This window comes from Oncorhynchus clarkii, chromosome 17 (genome assembly GCF_045791955.1).
Source record: "Oncorhynchus clarkii lewisi isolate Uvic-CL-2024 chromosome 17, UVic_Ocla_1.0, whole genome shotgun sequence".
Lineage (NCBI taxonomy): Eukaryota > Metazoa > Chordata > Actinopteri > Salmoniformes > Salmonidae > Oncorhynchus > Oncorhynchus clarkii.
Window position 1 is genome coordinate 40,611,704 of NC_092163.1, and position 18,680 is coordinate 40,630,383.

General features: G+C 42.5%; 1 protein-coding gene across 2 annotated transcripts in view; it reads right to left on the reverse strand.

The window, feature by feature from the left end:
* The window catches only part of LOC139370828 (peroxisome proliferator-activated receptor delta-like), a 39,465-nt gene that overhangs the window by 13,951 nt on the left and 6,834 nt on the right, over nucleotides 1–18,680 (reverse strand). For both annotated transcript variants that reach the window (XM_071110620.1, XM_071110622.1), the window contains exon 2: nucleotides 5,553–6,004. In XM_071110620.1, coding sequence (XP_070966721.1) covers nucleotides 5,553–5,943 — 391 coding nt within the window. In that variant the 5' untranslated portion in view covers nucleotides 5,944–6,004. The remainder of the gene's footprint in view (nucleotides 1–5,552; nucleotides 6,005–18,680) is intronic.

Consider the following 18,680-nt stretch of genomic DNA (forward strand, 5'->3'; position numbering starts at 1 on the left):
AACGCAGTAAAGATAAATGTAATTTTAAAAATTATAATATTGACATGAGGAATACATACACAGTAAATAACAATAATGAGTAAAAATAACATGGCTATATACAGGGAGTACCAGGTAATAACATGGTTATATACAGGGAGTACCAGGTAATAACATGGCTTTATACAGGGAGTACCAGGTAATAACATGGCTATATACAGGGAGTACCAGGTAATAACATGGCTATATACAGGGAGCACCAGTACCGAGTTGATGTGCAGGCATACGAGGTAATTGAGGTCGACCGATTAAATCGGAATGGCTGATTAATTAGGGCCGATTTCAAGTTCATAACAATCGGAAATCGTTATTTTTGGACGCCGATGTGCCGACTTAAAAATAAAAAAATATATATATTTTTTATACCTTTATTTAACTAGGCAAGTCAAGAACACATTTTTTAAACATTTTTTATTTTATTTTACCCCTTTTTCTCCCCAATTTTGTGGTATCCAATTGTTGTAGTAGCCACTATCTTGTCTCATTGCTACAACTCCCGTACGGGCTCGGGAGAGACGAAGGTTGCGTCCTCCGATACACAACCCAACCAGCCGTACTGCTTCTTAACACAGCGCACAACCCGGAAGCCAGCCGCACCAATGTGTCGGAGGCTACACTGTGCAACTGGCAACCTTGGCTAGCGCGCACTGCGCCCGGCCCGCCCCAGGAGTCACTGGTGCGCGATGAGACAAGGAGATCCCTACTGACCAATCCCTCCCTAACCCGGACGACGCTAGGCCAATTGTGCGTCGCCCCACGGACCTCCCGGTCGCGGCCGGTTACGACAGAGCCTGGGCGCGAACCCAGGGACTCTGATGGCACAGCTGGCGCTGCAGTACAGCGCCCTTAACCACTGCGCCACCCAGGAGGACACATTTTTATTTTCAATGACGGCCTAGGAGCGGTGGGTTAACTGCCTCGTTCAGGGGCAGAACGAAAGATTTTCTCCTCGTCAGCTCGGGGGATTCAAACTTGCAACCTTACAGTTAACTAGTCCAAAGCAATAATGACCTGCCTCTCTCTCGTTGCACTCCACAAGGAGACTGCCTGTTACGCGAATGCAGTAAGCCACGGTAAGTTGCTAGCTAGCATTAAACTTATCTTATAAAAAACAAATCAATCATAATCACTAGTTAACTACACATGGTTGATGATATTACTAGATATTATCTAGCATGTCCTGCGTTGCATATAATCTGACTGAGCATACAAGTATCTAAGTATCTGACTGAACGGTTGTAGGCAGAAGCAGGCGCGTAAACATTCATTCAAACAGCACTTTCGTGCGTTTTGCCAGCAGCTCTTCGTTGTGCGTCAAGCATTGCGCTGTTTATGACTTCAAGCCTATGAACTTTCGAGATGAGGCTGGGGTAACCGAAGTGAAATGGCTAGCTAGTTAGCGCGCGCTAATAGAGTTTCAAACGTCACTCGCTCTGAGCGTTCTAGTAGTTGTTCCCCTTGCTCTGCATGGGTAACGCTGCTTCGATGGTGGCTGTTGTCGTTGTGTTGCTGGTTCGAGCCCAGGGAGGAGCGAGGAGAGGGACGGAAGCTATACTGTTACACTGGCAATATTAAAGTGCCTATAAGAACATCCAATTGTCAAAAGGTTAATGAAATACAAATGGTGTAGAGGGAAATAGTCCTATAATAACTACAACCTAAAACTTCTACCACAAGTTTTCATATGTTCTCATGTTCTGAGCAAGAACTGAAACGTTAGCTTTCTTACATAGCACATATTGCACTTTTACTTTGTTTTTGCATTATTTAAACCAAATTGAACATGTTTCATTATTTACTTGAGGCTAAATTGATTTGATTGATGTATTATATTAAGTTAAAATAAGTGTTCTTTCAGTATTGTTGTAATTTATTTGTAATATTACAAATAAATAAATAAAATAATTTTAAAATAAAAATTGTCCGATTAATCGGTATCGGCTTTTTTGGTCCTCCAATAATCGGTATCGGCGTTGAAAAATCATAATCGGTCGACCTCTAGTACATATACACTGAGTATACAAATCATTATGCTCTTTCCATGACAGACTGACCAGGTGAAAGTTATGATCCCTTATTGATGTCAAATCAGTGTAGATGAAGGGGAGGAGACCAGTTAAAGGAGGAGCTTAAGCCTTGAGAATATTGAGACATGGATTGTGTTTGTACACTACCGTTGACAAGTTTGGTGTCACTTAGAAATGTCCTTGTTTTTGAAAGAAAAGCAAATGTTATGTCCATTAAAATAACATCAAATTGATCAGAAATACAGTGAAGACAATGTTTATGTTGTAAACGACTATTGGAGCTGGAAACAGCAGATTTCCTATGGAATATCTACATAGGCATACAGAGGCCCATTATCAGCAACCATCACTCCTGTGTTCCAATGGCACGTTGTGTTAGCAAATCCAAGTTATCATTTTAAAAGGCTAATTGGTCATTAGAAAACCCTTTTGCAATTATGTTAGCACAGCTGAAAACTGTTGTTCTGATTAAAGAAGCAATAAAACTGGCCTTCCATAGACTAGTTGAGTAACTGGAGCATTGGAATTTGTGAGTTTGTTTCTGTCCATTGTGAGCCTGTAATCAAAGGCTTTCTTCTGAAACTCATCAGTCTATTCTTGTTCTGAGAAACGAAGGCTATTCAATGTGAGAAATTGACAGAAACTGAAGACCTCGTACAACGCTGTGTACTACTCCCTTCACAGAACAGCACAAAATGCCTCTAACCAGAATAGAAAGAGTGGGAGGCCCTGGGGCACAACTGAGCAAGAGGACAAGTAAATTAGAGTGTCTAGTTTGAGAAACAGAAGCCTCACAAGTGCTCAACTGGCAGCTTCATTAAATAGTACCCGCAAAACATCAGTCTCAACGTCAACAGTGAAGAGGCGACTCCGGGATTCTCTGGCCTTCTAGGCAGAGTTGCAAAGAAAAAGCCACATCTCAGACTGGCCAACAAAAAGCAAAGATTAAGATGGGAAAAAGAACAGACACTGGACCAAGGAAGATTGGAAAAAAGTGTTATGGACAGACAAAACTAAGTTTGAGGTGTTCGCATCAAAGAAGAACATTCGTGAAACAAAAAAAAAATGAAAAGATGTGAAGCATGGTGGAGGCAATGTGATGGTCTGGGGGTGCTTTGGTGGTGGTAAAGGGAGATTTGTACAGGGTAAAGGGGACCTTGAGAAGTGACTGGAATGGAGCGATAGGAAGGCTATCACTACAATTTCCATCCTACAAAAGGACAATGACCCAAAGCACAGCTCCAAACTATGCAAGAACTATTTAGGAAAGAAGCAGTCAGCTGATATTCTGTCTATAATGGAGTGGCCAGCACAGTCACCAGATCCCAACCCTATTGAGCTGTTGTGGGAGCAGCTTGACCATATGTTATGTAAGAAGTGCCAATTTTTCCAGTTCCCCTGACTCTTATTTTGGTGATGGTTGGTTCTCAGATTATAATAATAATAATAATAAATTATCCTTTCTACATACTTTATATTTGGTTACATTGTTTAAGTTTACAGACTTTGTATTTTTTAGGGTTTCTATGACAGAAAAATCCCCGTTGTCATGATAATTACGTGCCGATACGATATGCATCCCAAGATTCTAAATGCGATTCGATACTGTGATTTTATTGCTATTTGATGTTCCAAACATATTTCTCATGTATGCTGCAGCGGGACAAGAGACCGCCATTAGTCATGGAAATAGGTGCTGAACACAAATTGGCTCCCTATTTTTTTTAAAGGTAGAAAATAAACAATGAATGAAAAATACTGGAGTTTGTGCAGGTACAGCAAACTAGACCAAAAATGATATTGCTATATCGTCAAAAATAATATCCCAATACGTAACTGTATTGATTGCCCCCATAGGCACTAAGTTCTAGATCAGAACAGTGCTATACTGAACAAAAATAAACGCAACATGTAACAATTTCAAAGATTTTACTGAGTTACAGTTCATATAAGGAAATCCGTAATTTTAAATAAATAAATTAGGCCCTAATCTATGGATTTCACATGACTGGGAATTGGCCACGGATAACTTTTTTTTAAAGAAAGTAGGGGTGTGGATCCGAAAACAAGTCAGTATCTGGTGTGATCACCATTTGCCTCATGCAGCGATCAGGCTGTTGATTGTGGCTTGTGGAATGACTGAAAAGTTGCTGGATATTGGCAGGAACTGGAACACTGTCGTATAGCTCGATCCAGAGCATCCCAAACATGCTCAATGTGTGACATGTCTGCTGAGTATGCAGACCATAGAAGAACTGGTATATTTTCAGCTTCCAGGAATTGTGTACAGATCCTTGCGACATGGGGCTGAGCATTATCATGCTGAAACATGAGGTGATTGTGGACGATGAATGACATGACAATGGGCCTCAGGATTCAAATTGCCATTGATAAAATGCAATTTTAGTCGACGTACATAGCGTATGCCCATACCAGAACCGCACTGGCACCATGGGGCACTCTGTACACAACGTTGGCATCAGCAAACCGCTCGCCCACATGACACCATACACGCCGTCTGCCCGGTATAGTTGAAAACGAGAATGATCTGTGAAGAGCACATTTCTTTGGCGTGCCAGTGGCCATAAAAAGGTGAGCATTTTCCCACTGAAGTCAGTTACAACACCAAACTGCAGTCAGGTCAAGACCCTGGTGAGGACGACGAGCATGCAGATGGGCTTCCCTGAGACAATTTCTGACAGTTTGTGCAGAAATTCTGCAAACCCACAGTTTCATCAGCTGCCTGGGTGCTTGTCTCAGACGATCCTGCAGGTGAAGAAGCGGGATGTGGAGGTCTTGGGCTGGCGTGGTTACACGTGGTCTGTGGTTGTAAGGACGGTTGGACGTACTAACAAATTCTCTAAAACAACATTGGAGGCGGCTTATGGTAGAGAAATTAACATTCAATTCTCTGGCAACAGCTCTGGTGGACATTCCTACCATCAGTTGCACTACAATTGCACGCTCCCTCAAAACTTCAGACATTTGTGTGACAAAACTGCATGTTTTAGAGTTGTCTTTATTGCATGGAAGTAAACAAACATGTGCACTAAATTTGAGAGAAATAAGCTTTTTGTGCATATGGAATATTTCTAGCATCTTTTATTTCAGCTCATGAAACTTGGGACCAGCACTTTACATGTTGTGTTTATATTTTTGTTGTGTTTATATTTTTGTTCAATATAGATCAGAATACTGAGTTCTAGATTGGAACATAGTTCTTTTAAGTCAAGTTAACGAGGGGACTCGTTATAGGAGCCATGTCTAAAAGTAAACGTCAAAGGGAATTTACTGTGTGAGGAGTGAAAGGTGATGCTGTGTGTTCATACTATAAAGAACAGCCCTGTCACTGGCTGATCAACACAGACGTAGCACACACATTTCATTAATAATCTTCAACTAGTACAAAGCTATCGAAGTTATGATTCTGTCCACAGTGGAGATTCCAGTTGTGTGAGTGTGAGGGAGTGTGTGCGTCTCTCTCACCTGTGCAGCTGCTGGAGGGGGCAGGGCTATCCGTATTGGAGGTGCTCTGGCTGTTACTACTACCCTTCTGTTTCTCCTCCTCTTTCTCCTGATCCTGAGAGTCCATTTCCCAGGAGCAAAGGACGTCCTCCCCCTCAGGCGACACCTCCGCTCCTCGCTCCCCCTCAGTATCCCATTTGCCCAGCCCCTTTGACAGCGGGTTTGGTTTCAGTTCCTTCAAGGCTGACTCCGGCTCCCTCTCTCCGTCCGAGGTGCACTCCCCATGTGGGGAGGCGGTCCTGTTCTGGCAGACACCCCCCTTCCTTACAGGACCCCCGACACGCCGCTTCCGATCCCGCCGTGGGTCGTCGCTCCTGACCGGCGCCAAGATGGTGGCCCTGGTGCCTTCCATGCCGCTGTGTGGCTTCCCCTGACTCTCAGCCACCCTCGATCATGGTGTCACCATTCCCGCCCTGTTGGTGAGGAGTGGAACAGCCAGTTAGTACAGATCTGTTACAGATTGGTTACAGGAATGATTTATTCCAAATTGGTGGTGGTTCAGGAGGATACATTGGTGTGTTGCAACCAATCGGAGCGGTTCTCACAGAATACAGTGACCGTTCAATCGGAATGCCTTTTACAAAGAGACATCCAATTAGATCCATGAAACACTTCTCAACGTTGTTTTAACTGGAGAGATAATGAAAGGCTTCCATGTAAGTGTAACAGGCACAGTCTCTTCTGGAAACACTTGTCATAAGAAGCTTTGACCTGGTCCCATTCAACAGAACCCTCCACAGCTGAGACAGCCTCACCCAGTGCACCTCCAAACCAGAAAGACAGAAAGAGCCTCCCCATAGACACACAGCATATGGGCCAGGTTAGAGGTCTCCGATGCGGGCCTGGAGTTGGCCTGCTGCAGATGAGCACCAGCTGTTAAACTCTAAACAACTGTAATTGATCCAGCTAACCACTAACAGAGGGAGTGGAAAAAATGGGGGGGATAGAGAAGTAAGCAAAAAAATAAAATAATGCACCGACACACACGCAGTGTAACTTCTGCGTCATTGTGTGCCAGAAAGGGAGGAGAGTGGGTGTATGCATGAAAAAAACACACACACACACACACACACACACACACACACACACACACACACACACACACACACACACACACACACACACACGAGTAGGCTAGCCTCCAGGTCACAGCACGTGTGGGCCATGGGGCAGGCAAGGCTGTTTTTCTTATACAGACACCTGTTGTTGGGAGGGAGAGCCCAAGGTCTGAGTGTCTGGTGTTGTCTGAGCTGAAGACGCTCTGTGTGCTGCGCGTGTGTGTCTAGGGACGATCTGCTCTTGGGATCAGCCAGAGCCACTGACCTTTCCCCACTTTCTGCTGAACAGCCATGCACTTTCCCCCACTGGCCTTGGGTGGCTGTTTGTGTGTGTGCATGTCTGCCAAGTAGAAATAGGGTTCAAGGGAACAGAGACTGTAGGGCTGATTTCATGGGGGATCACCAAGTTTATCAGTCTGGTGTGTTTAGAAGAGGGAAGAGAGAATACCCTAAAGACATGGAATTTAAAACGCCTCCGCTTTGTACAACATACACACTCCAGAACTGCCTGAGGTACTGATTTTACAAGGTGTCAGAAATGGCCGATGCTTCAGATGGTATCAAGGGACCTAACGTTTGCCAGGAGAACACTCCCCACACCAGCAGCCTGTATCAGGCCGGCTGGGTCCATGGACTCGTGATGCTTAAAGCAAATCCTGACTCTGCCATTAGCATGACGCAACAGAAACCAGGATTCATAAAACCAGGTGATATTTTTCCACTTCTCAATTGTTCAGTGTTGGTGACCGTGTGCACGCTGGAGCCGCATCTTGTTTTTAGCTGATACGAGTGGAACCCGGTGTGGTTGTCTGCTGCAATAGCCCATCTGGGGCGGCAGGTAGCCTAGTGGTTAGAGCGTTGGGCCAGTAACCGAAAGGTTGCTGGATCGAATCCCCGAGCTGACAAGAAAAAAAAAATCTGGTCGTTCTGCCCCTGAACAAGGCAGTTAAACCCACTGTTCCACGGTAGGCCGTCATTGTAAATAAGAATGTGTTCTTAACTGTGTTGCCTAGTTAAATAAAGGTTAAATACAAATACAATCTGTGACAAGGATCGACAAGTTCTGCATTCCGAGATGCCATTCTGCGCCATTATTTGTCTGTTTGTGGCTCGCCTGTTAGCTTGCGCCATTCTCCTTCGACCTTTCTCATCAGCGAGCTGTTTTCGCCCACAGGACGGCCGCTGACTGGTGCGATAAATAAAAACATCCATTCTTGGTAAACCCTAGACAATGTGTGTGAAAAGCCCAAGAGGGCAGATGTTTTTGAGATTCTGGATCTGGAGCGCCTGGAACCGATGATCATATCACGCTCAAAGTTGCTTAGGCCCACTAACGTTCAATCGGACAGTAACCAAATGGCTGTCTGCCGGCTTTATATAGCAAGCTCCAGCCATATAACTCACTTGCTGTAGGAGCAAACCATTTTCTTGAATGGGGTGGTGTACCAAATAAACAGGACACTGTATATTCACTCAATAAAAAAAGCAAGCTCCAATTAAGATTCATTTATTGAAGGCATAATATCAACTGGTTCTATTATATTGTGGAACACAATCTTAAAAAACGCAGTAACCTCAGCAGTGGCACTTGCTTGTAGAAGCCAATGGCATATCCTCGTTTTGTTAATTTGACAGATGCTCTTATTTCTCTAGCCATAACAGACACCTATTTTATAGTTAAAATAAATACAAACTTACAGAATAAAATATATATTTTTCCAAATGAAAAAAAGTTGCCAGCGAGGGGTAATGCGCATATTTCGTGCCTCAAACAGTTATTATCCAAGAGTAATCATTTGAAACAGGGTTCAATTTTGCGAGTTGAAAGACAATTCTTTCAGGGTTACAAACCACAATAGGTTCTCTTTTCAATATACAAAATATTGGATTTTATTTTTTCTGCCTGTTCTTCGTAATTTTCAAAATGGATGAACAATTCCATATTGAATACTGCATGGTGATTCATTCCGACAGCGACATCCGTTTGGCGAGTAGGCATATGCTTAATGATTCTGATGAAAGTACACTGTCTATAATCAGGTTTTTGCATATTTTCAGGGTGGAACCTGTATGTTTAGGGGGGTTATAGCCCAGTCTAACCAATTCTAAAAGGCACTAGCAGTTCACAAGGTAGCTTAATGGAAAAATAGACTGGACGCAATTATTCGAAAACTGCAGCTCATTGTTGCAAAACATATTGACCTACTTCAAAATCAACCAGTCCATTTTGAATTTGTGATAAAACTCATAATTTGGCAAGGAATGTAGCTTGTATATCCTATCCCATTTTATAGGCATTTATTTCTGTAGGCCTAACGGGAGCTTGTGTGCACACTCAGCATGTGTGTGTGAAGGGAGCCGTCGGAACGCAATTGAGTGAATGGGACACGGAGGGGAAAGGGAATTTAGGGAAAAGAACTGTGTGATGCTTGGCTTGGTTTCTTTTTTGTTGTGCCCCGCAATGCACATGTACAAATGAAACACTAGAGTGAAAGCAAATTATGTTGCCAAGACAAAATTTCACTTGCCATAATAGCCTATTTTTTTTAATTTAACCTTTATTTAACCAGGTAGGCAAGTTGAGAACAAGTTCTCATTTACAATTGCGACCTGGCCAAGATAAAGCAAAGCAGTTCGACAAATACAACAGAGTTACACATGGAGTAAAAACAAACATACAGTCAATAATACAGTAGAAAAAAAAGTATATATACAATGTGAGCAAATGAGGTGAGATATGGGAGGTAAAGGCAAAAAAAAGGCCATGGTGACAAAGTAAATACAATATAGCAAGTAAAACACTGGAATGGTAGATTTGCAGTGGAAGAATGTGCAAAGTAGAAATATAAATAATGGGGTGCAATGGAACAAAATAAATAAATAAATAAATACAGTAGGGAAATAGGTAATTGTTTGGGCTAAATTATAGATGGGCTATGTACAGGTGCAGTAATATGTGAGCTGCTCTGACAGCTGGTGCTTAAAGCTAGTGAGGGAGATAAGTGTTTCCAGTTTCAGAGATTTTTGTAGTTCGTTCCAGTCATTGGCAGCAGAGAACTGGAAGGAGAGGCGGCCAAAGGAAGAATTGGTTTTGGGGGTGACCAGATAGAAAAACCTGCTGGAGCGCGTGCTACAGGTGGGTGCTGCTATGGTGACCAGCGAGCTGAGATAAGGGGGGACTTTACCTAGCAGGGTCTTGTAGATGACCTGGAGCCAGTGGGTTTGGCGACGAGTATGAAGCGAGGGCCAGCCAAAGAGAGTGTACAGGTCGCAGTGGTGGATAGTATATGGGGCTTTGGTGACAAAACGGATGGCACTGTGATAGACTGCATCCAATTTATTGAGTAGAGTGTTGGAGGCTATTTTGTAAATGACATCGCCGAAGTCGAGGATTGGTAGGATGGTCAGTTTTACAAGGGTATGTTTGGCAGCATGAGTGAAGGATGCTTTGTTGTGAAATAGGAAGCCAATTCTAGATTTAACTTTGGATTGGAGATGTTTGATGTGAGTCTGGAAGGAGAGTTTACAGTCTAACCAGACACCTAGGTATGTGTAGTTGTCCACATATTCTAAGTCAGAGCCATCCAGAGTAGTGTTGTCGGACAGGCAGCGATCAGTTGAAGAGCATGCATTTAGTTTTTCTTGTATTTAAGAGCAATTGGAGGCCACGGAAGGAGAGTTGTATGGCATTGAAGCTCGCCTGGAGGGTTGTTAACACAATGTCCAACGAAGGGCCAGAAGTATACAGAATGGTGTCGTCTGCGTAGAGATGGATCCGAGACTCACTTGCAGCAAGAGTGACATCATTGATGTATGCAGAGAAGAGAGTCGGTTCAAGAATTGAACCCTGTGAAACCCCCATAGAGACTGCCATAGGCCCAGACAACAGACCCTCCAATTTGACACACTGAACTCTGTCAGAGAAGTAGTTGGTGAACCAGGCGAGGCAATCATTTGAGAAACCAAGGCTGTCGAGTCTGCCGATGAGAATGTGGTGATTGCCGATGAGAATGTGGTGATTGACAGAGTCTAAAGCCTTGGCCAGGTCAATGAATACAGCTGCACAGTATTGTTTCTTATCGATGGCGGTTAAGATATCGTTTAGGACCTTGAGCGTGGCTGAGGTGCACCCATGACCGGCTCTGAAACCAGATTGCATAGCGGAGAAGGTATGGTGGGATTCGAAATGGTCAGTAATCTGTTCGTTGATTTGGCTTTCGAAGACCTTAGAAAGGCAGGGTAGGATAGATATAGGTCTGTAGCAGTTTGGGTCAAGAGTGTCCCCCCCTTTGAAGAGGGTGATGACTGCAGCTGCTTTCCAGCCTATAGGCCAATATGCACAAAGATGTCTGCAAATTCTCTGAAAAGCCTAAAAGAAATTCTAGATCCTATATCTCTAGATCCTAGTTTGACAGGTTGCACATCAAAATATCAATTCCCTGGATATGTTATATGAAATAGCTTACTTTTTAAAATCATAGGCTACCATCTCAGTTGTCTTACTTGGCACTGGAAATTAATTGTCTGCTGCTAATGTAAAATAACAGTGCATTAAAAATAAAATTCTGCATTTATTGTTATTCAGCAAAATATTTACCTATATCCCAATATTACATGTCCATAATCGCCCAGCTCTAGCAACTCCCCAAAAAATATTTATCGTAATTTATGGCTAAAGTCTTTAAATCAGATTATTTTAATTGTGATATGGATTTTTGTCCACATCACCCAGCTCTACAACATAACCTGGTACTAAATAGGGCTGGGACGATACCAGTATCGTGATACTTATTGGTATCGTGGCAAGGAAACAAAACACAGAGGATAGAACTTCCTTAGGAAAACAGCCCTAATGTTTGAAACAAATATGCCACCCAGAGTCACATTTATTTATTTTCCAAGCTACAGCACACAATATTTTACATACAGTCTTTAAAAAGGATCAAAGTGTTCGGTCTGCTTTGTATTTTCCTTTTTGCCATAAAAAATAATAAGAATAAGAATAATATATACAGTGGGGAAAACAAGTATTTGATAACCTGCAAAATCAGCAGTGTTTCCTACTTACAAAGCATGTAGAGGTCTGTAATTTTTTATCATAGGTACACTTCAACTGTGAGAGACGGAATCTAAAACAAAAATCCAGAAAATCACATTGTATGATTTTTAAGTAATTAAATTAGCATTTTATTGCATGACATACGTATTTGATCACCTACCAACCAGTAAGAATTCCGGCTCTCACAGACCTGTTAGTTTTTCTTTAAGAAGCCCTCCTGTTCTCCACTCATTACCTGTATTAACTGCACCTGTTTGAACTCGTTACCTGTATAAAAGACACCTGTCCACACAGTCAATCAAACAGACTCCAACCTCTCCACAATGGCAAAGACCAGAGAGCTGTGTAAGGATATCAGGGATAAAATTGTAGACCTGCATAAGGCTGGGATGGGCGACAGGACAATAGGCAAGCAGCTTGGTGAGAAGACAACAACTGTTGGCGCAATTATTAGAAAATGGAAGAAGTTCAAGATGACGGTCAATCACCCTTGGTCTGGGGCACCATGCAATACCTCACCTTGTGGGGCATCAATGATCATAAGGAAGGTGAGGGATCAGCCCAGAACTACACGGCAGGACCTGGTCAATGACCTGAGGAGAGCTGGGACCACAGTCTCAAAGAAAACCATTAGTAAAACACTACACCACCATGGATTAAAATCCTGCAGCGCACGCATGGTCCCGTTGCTCAAGCCAGCGCATGTCCAGGCCCATCTGAAGTTTGCCAATGACCATCTGGATGATCCAGAGGAGGAATGGGAGAAGGTCATGTGGTCTGATGAGACAAAAATAGAGCTTTTTGGTCTAAACACCACTCGCCGTGGAGAAGAAGGATGAGTACAACCCCAAGAACACCATCCCAACCGTGAAGCATGGAGGTGGAAAAAATCATTATTTGGGGATGCTTTTCGGCAAAGGGGACAGGACAACAGCACCATATTGAGGGGAGGATGGATGGGGCCATGTATCGCGAGATCTTGGCCAACAACCTCCTTCCCTCAGTAAGAGCATTGAAGATGTGTCGTCATGCTGGAAGATCCAGCCACAACGACCCAAAACACAAGGAGTGGCCCCGTAAGAAGCATCTCAAGGTCCTGGAGTGGCCGAGCCAGTCTCCAGACCTGAACCCAATAGAAGATCTTTGGAGGGAGCTGAAAGTCCGCATTGCCCAGCGACAGCCCCGAAACCTGAAGGATCTGGAGAAGGTCTGTATGGAGGAGTGGGCCAAAATCCCTGCTGCAGTGTGTGCAAACCTGGTCAAGAACTACTGGAAACATGATCTCTGTAATTGCAAACAAAGGTTTCTGTACCAAATATTAAGTTCTGCTTTTCTGATGTATTAAATACTTATGTCATGCAATAAAATGCAAATTAATAACTTAAAAATCATACAATGTGATTTTCTGGATAAGTAAGTAGAAAAACCTGCATAATCGGCAGTGTATCAAATACTTGTTCTCCCCACTGTATATAGAGATACTGATATTGTCCCGGCCCTAGTAATAGCTACGCTACAAATAAACATCCAGACGATACACAGAACCAACAGCTAAAAGGATTGATCCAGGAGGCGAGCAGCTAGATGGCGGAAGGTGAGAGGAAGCACTGAAGGCTTATGTTGTTGCACTGTCAGTGTAGGCATCGCTTGTGGGGTCTTCACAATGACTTCAGGTGATCAGTTGTGGTTTGCTGATGATATCACACAGTCACCACTGGTAGCATCCACTCCGTCAACAAAAAAAATGTTAGTGGAAGGGCGGGAGTCGGGAGAAACCTTAGTCAAACTATGCCCTGTAACGTTACTGCCTATTCACTCAATCTGCTGCCTGACAGGCTAATGGCGATACAGGTTTTTTAATGTCATCTGGATCTTCATAACTATCAGCTAGCTATGTGTGAATCATAATAATCTAGCTAGTTTAACAGGCAAAAACAACCTTAAACGAATGTTATGCCAGGTAAATGATTAGCTGTCAATTCATTGTGGCTAGCTAGCCATTTAGCCTTATTGACTTACTATGGGCTTGCAATATATGCCCACTACACTGGGTATTGTAGGCAGGTGCCACAATTAACAATGTATTTATTAACGTATCAAAATAAAATATTGTAGTCAGGCAAACATATGAGATGCGAATGGGTAACATTTCGTTCCAAAGTCTGAGTTCTCCTAATAACAGTATTTCGCAAGTATACGTGTGCATGAGTCAAACAACCCATTCTGCATTCAAACTAGTTACGTCATCAAATCTCAATTTCTGAACACTAAGCAAAACAAAGCCCATTGGCTGAACTCCGATACATAACAGTGACAAGATCAAAGAGAACCCATTCTCTGATGAATCAATGACTGACTAGATGAGCCACACTGCCCGGAGCCCTTGGCAGTGGCTCATAATGCTAAACTTCTAAAATCTTTCCCAACAGTCCCCAGCTTTGGTGCGATTAAGACAAAGCAAAGAACGCATTCATTTCCCAGTGTTAAATAAGAGCAGCTTAGGCAGGAATGATTGAGGCTGGCTGCGTCATAGTTAATCTACAAGCTGGATTTAAAGAGCCAAAAAAATGACAGGAGAGAGGGAAGGAAGGATGGAGAGGGAAATAGATGGATGTGTCCCAATGCTTTTAAACAGGTTCCTTGTCACCTTCCCTTCACAAGACAGCAAATCCTTCCTTTCTTATAATCAGTAACTGATGATCTGATGTGACCGGATTGGTGAAGGAAATTGTGTTCAATCATTAGCTCAGGAAGGAGGGATGCATTTCATAAGTATTCAAACAAGCCCTAGGCCTTAGTTTATCATCATGTTTTGTTAAGTTATTTTAGACCAGTGATCATGAAGGACAGGACATAAGAAAAGGAAGGACAGGTGATGAGGAGAAGAAGCCAGTGGATTAGACATAACAGGGACCTGCTGGCAACAGCCTTTTAAACAATAGAGACAATCAAGGTCAAAGTTGCCTCGTAGTTAGTCTTGTTCCCGAAAACAAACTATCCTATGAGTGCCCCCCCCCCCCCCCCCATCCCCTCTCCTCTCCTCTCCACCCAGCTCTTGTATGCACCTCCCACTTCTCCAGTGAAAACAGACCAGATGAACTGGTGCTCCTCCCTCTGTGCCCACTAAAGCTCACTGAATGGGACGACCATTCACCTCCGACCCAGATCAGTGATAAACAGACATTGTGAAAGACCAGAGGGATTATTTTAAAATGAGGGGAATATGCCCTAGGTGGACTCTATGGAGCTCTTCATCAACTATAAGCATTTCAAGTGGGCAGCGACTTTGAATGGTTGGGGATTAGCCTACTATAGGCCTAGATGGTTAAATTTGGCAAGTTCTTACTTGCGTCTCTTACCCTAAAGATATAAATGCCACCACAATGGTATACATCAGTCAAGTCTACACATTCTATATTCATGGGTTAATTTGCGATCTAGGTTATGGGTTTCTGTTATACAAAGTATGAATGGACTGGTTTACATTGATCCTCTGTCATAAGAGACAAAATTATCACTTTCAAAAATGTTTATACTAGCGAAATCTGAAAACTAGTTTGACAGGTTGTGGGTGGGGGACAAGTCTAAATGCTCTTGATTTCTTTGGGAAAAGTCACCGGAGAGGAAACTTAAGCTTAAGTCATCAGTCTCTGAAGGCAGCCGATACTGTTTTTTTTGGTGTGTTGCTTAAGAAAGAAAGAATCAACCAGGCTTAGTGTCCATATAGACAGATACATCTTCGTACTCCCAAAACACTGAAGTTCTAGAAATGTGTGCAACATCCTTGCAAAATACAAAATACTAGCCCATCAACTTCAACTAGGCCTTATGCTATGCTTCGGCAGCAACACACAGCCTAGCTCCTGGTTTTCTAAACAATGAAAACATTGTGTAGCCTAAATATTACTCCACACATGACATTTGAAGAAAAAATATAGCCCAAAGCCACAATTGTAAAGTATTGAAAACAAAAGAGTTGGAAGCAATGAGGACAGACCCTAGCACTGACACTATATCCCGCTTTAAGTTTACACACACTTAGCGTGCGTAGATCTATGCACGTGCGTGAGCTGATGGACTTTCCTCTAAAACGGTAACATGATACCTCCATCTCTGCAGCACTCCACCAATCAGGCTTTTATGGTAGAGTGGCCAGATGGAAGCTACTCCTCAGTAAAAGGCACATGACATGAGAAACAAGACCATGAGAAACAAGATTCTCTGGTCTGATGAAACCAAGCTTGAACTTGTTTGCCTGAATGCCAAGTGCCACATCTGGAGGAAACCTGGCACCATCATGCTGTGGGGATGTTTTTCAGTGGCAGGGACTGGGAGACTACTCTGGTGAGGGAAAGATGAACAGAGTAAAGTAAAGAGAGATCCTTAATGAAAACCTGCTCCAGAGTGCTCAGGACCTCAGACCGTGGCCAAGGTTCACCTTCCAAGAAGACAATGACCCTAAGCACACAGTCAAGACAAAGGAGGAGTGGCTTCGGGACAAGTCTCTGAATGTCCTTGATTGGCCCATCCAGAGCCTGGACTTCAACCTGATCAAACATATCTGGAGAGATCTGAAAATAGCTGTGCTGCAACGCTCCCCGTCCAACCTGACAGAGCTTGAGAGGATCTGCAGAGAATTGGAAACTTCCCAAATACAGGTGTGCCAAGCTTGTATCATCATACCCAAGAACTGAGGCTGTAATCACTGCCAAAGCTGCTTCAACAAAGTATTGAGCAAAGGGTCTGAATACTTACGGAAATGTTATTTCATTTATTTATTTTTTAAAATACATTTCTTTCAATCCTAAAAACCTGTTTTTGCTTCGTCATTATGAGGTATTGTGTGTAGATTGATGAGGGGAAAAGGCTAACGTAAGGCTAAGGCTAACGTCACAATGTGTAAAAAGTCAATGAGAGTGAATATAAATATCAACACTTATGCACCTGAACATTCTGCCTCCTGAATATCTGGCCTGAAGACCGCATCTCTACGTTACTTATTTCACAGACTCTACAAGGTGTTGAAAGCGTTCCACAGGGATGCTGGCCCATGTTGGCTTCCCACAGTTGTGTCAAGTTGGCTGCATGTCCTTTGGGTGGTGGACCATTCTTGATACACACGGGAAACCGTTGAGCATGAAAAACCCAATAAAAATACAAACTCAATCTACTTTAAAATGACCAAATCAAAACTGTGTAGAAATGATAATGGACCTATATTCGGACAGTTTCTTGACTGTCCAGGTCGCTAACAATCACTAGACTGTCAAATTCCAAAAACAATGGATAGAGGACTATTTCTTGCTAATTTTGACAGCAAGAATATATACATTTTCAGCGGGGCCCTCTGGATATCGTTGAAATCCGAATGCGGCCTCCGGGGCAAAATGAGTTCGACACCCCTGGTTTAGACTATTTGGAAGGTTATTTTTCTCCCGCTTTGACCGTGCAGTGCGGTAGAAGCAATTGTTGTCCTCATTATGAAATTATCAACTTTCCCCTGTACATCTAAAAAATTACCATATGCACTGTTTAAAGCAAAACAACCTAAACTATTGCTGATGAACCTGATCGAAATAAAATGTAATGTAGGCTAAGCCCCGATCAGCAGGTAGGCTATATAGCCAGATGCGAGTCCCGTCTCAGGCGGTTGGTTAGGCTACTTTATTCCAGTAAACACAAATTTCAACAGCGCATTTGATAATAACCTAGCAACTTACATTGGTTGTCACTCAACTAACAAAGCCTAATATTGCGCAAGCCATTTTACAAACACTTGAACGCTGAAGGTGATGCGCAGCCTACGTGCGAAGCAGCGCACAGTTTGAATAGGCTACTGATATTGCCTGGGTTGTTCGACATGCAAAATGACTTGTTGATCAATGACTGTCAACACAGTAACATGCTTAGTTTGACACAGAAGGCGAGAGGCAGAGGGAGAAACAGAGGATGTCCAGACTCAGAATGTTTCAACACTCTTGGTTTGACCACCAGACAACAGAAAGAAAGAAAGCAGTATGGCAGTGGAAGGTAGAACAGTAGCAGGTGACCCGACTGTGGTTTGTGACTATTATGATATCCAATTGTAGCCAAATCAGTTGCAGTAATTCCGTTACAGAATTTATTCGGAAAACCTGTTACCAATTTGGTAACGGAGTTAAGAGTTTAATTACTTAAAGGGATATGCTAGCAGATACCCATACACTTCCAGTCATTGCGCTAATGCTAGTTAACATTGGCTCGCCAAAATACCACCAACTTCCTTCATACTGGACAGAGACAAAAATGGTATCCATGAGTTCATCTGACTCTAGGGAAGTAGATAAAAGGTTCTCATTGCCAAAATCCTTAAGTATCCCTTTAATAATTTATAAACAAAATTGATATCAGTAAAATCATTATAACTAATTGGTAGGTCTAGTATTACTTGTTACTTCTGTGAACTTTCAAGATTCTCCCTCATGAGGGAGAGACATTTTAAAATATCTTTAAGATATGTGGGTTTTTGGTAAAAGGTTAAAAAAAAACGTGAACAATTTCTCCAAAATGATATATTTTAGTGTTGATATTAGTTGGCAGGGGTCATTACTTCAACATTGCATTTTTATCTATTTCTGATACTTTTAAGGACTTTCTGGTAGATGTCTTAGACCTCTTTTCCAGCTGTTAATACAGAAATCAAAGCCTTCACTTATGCCACATTTTTAAGATGGAAAATGGTTGAAAGACTTACCAAAAATATAGACTCAGCTTTCATTTGACACCCAATATGCTCCTATGAACTTCACCTGTTGGTGCTCATGGGTTCTTTTCGATGAAAATGTCAGTCTAGTGTTAATTCTGGTAGTTCTCAAAAATGATCTTACTTAATAATATTTCGCTCCATTATATTTATTTTATACTTTATATCTGGTTTTAGTCTAAGTTTAAACTGATTTTTTTTAAACCAATTATACTGAACAAAAATATAAA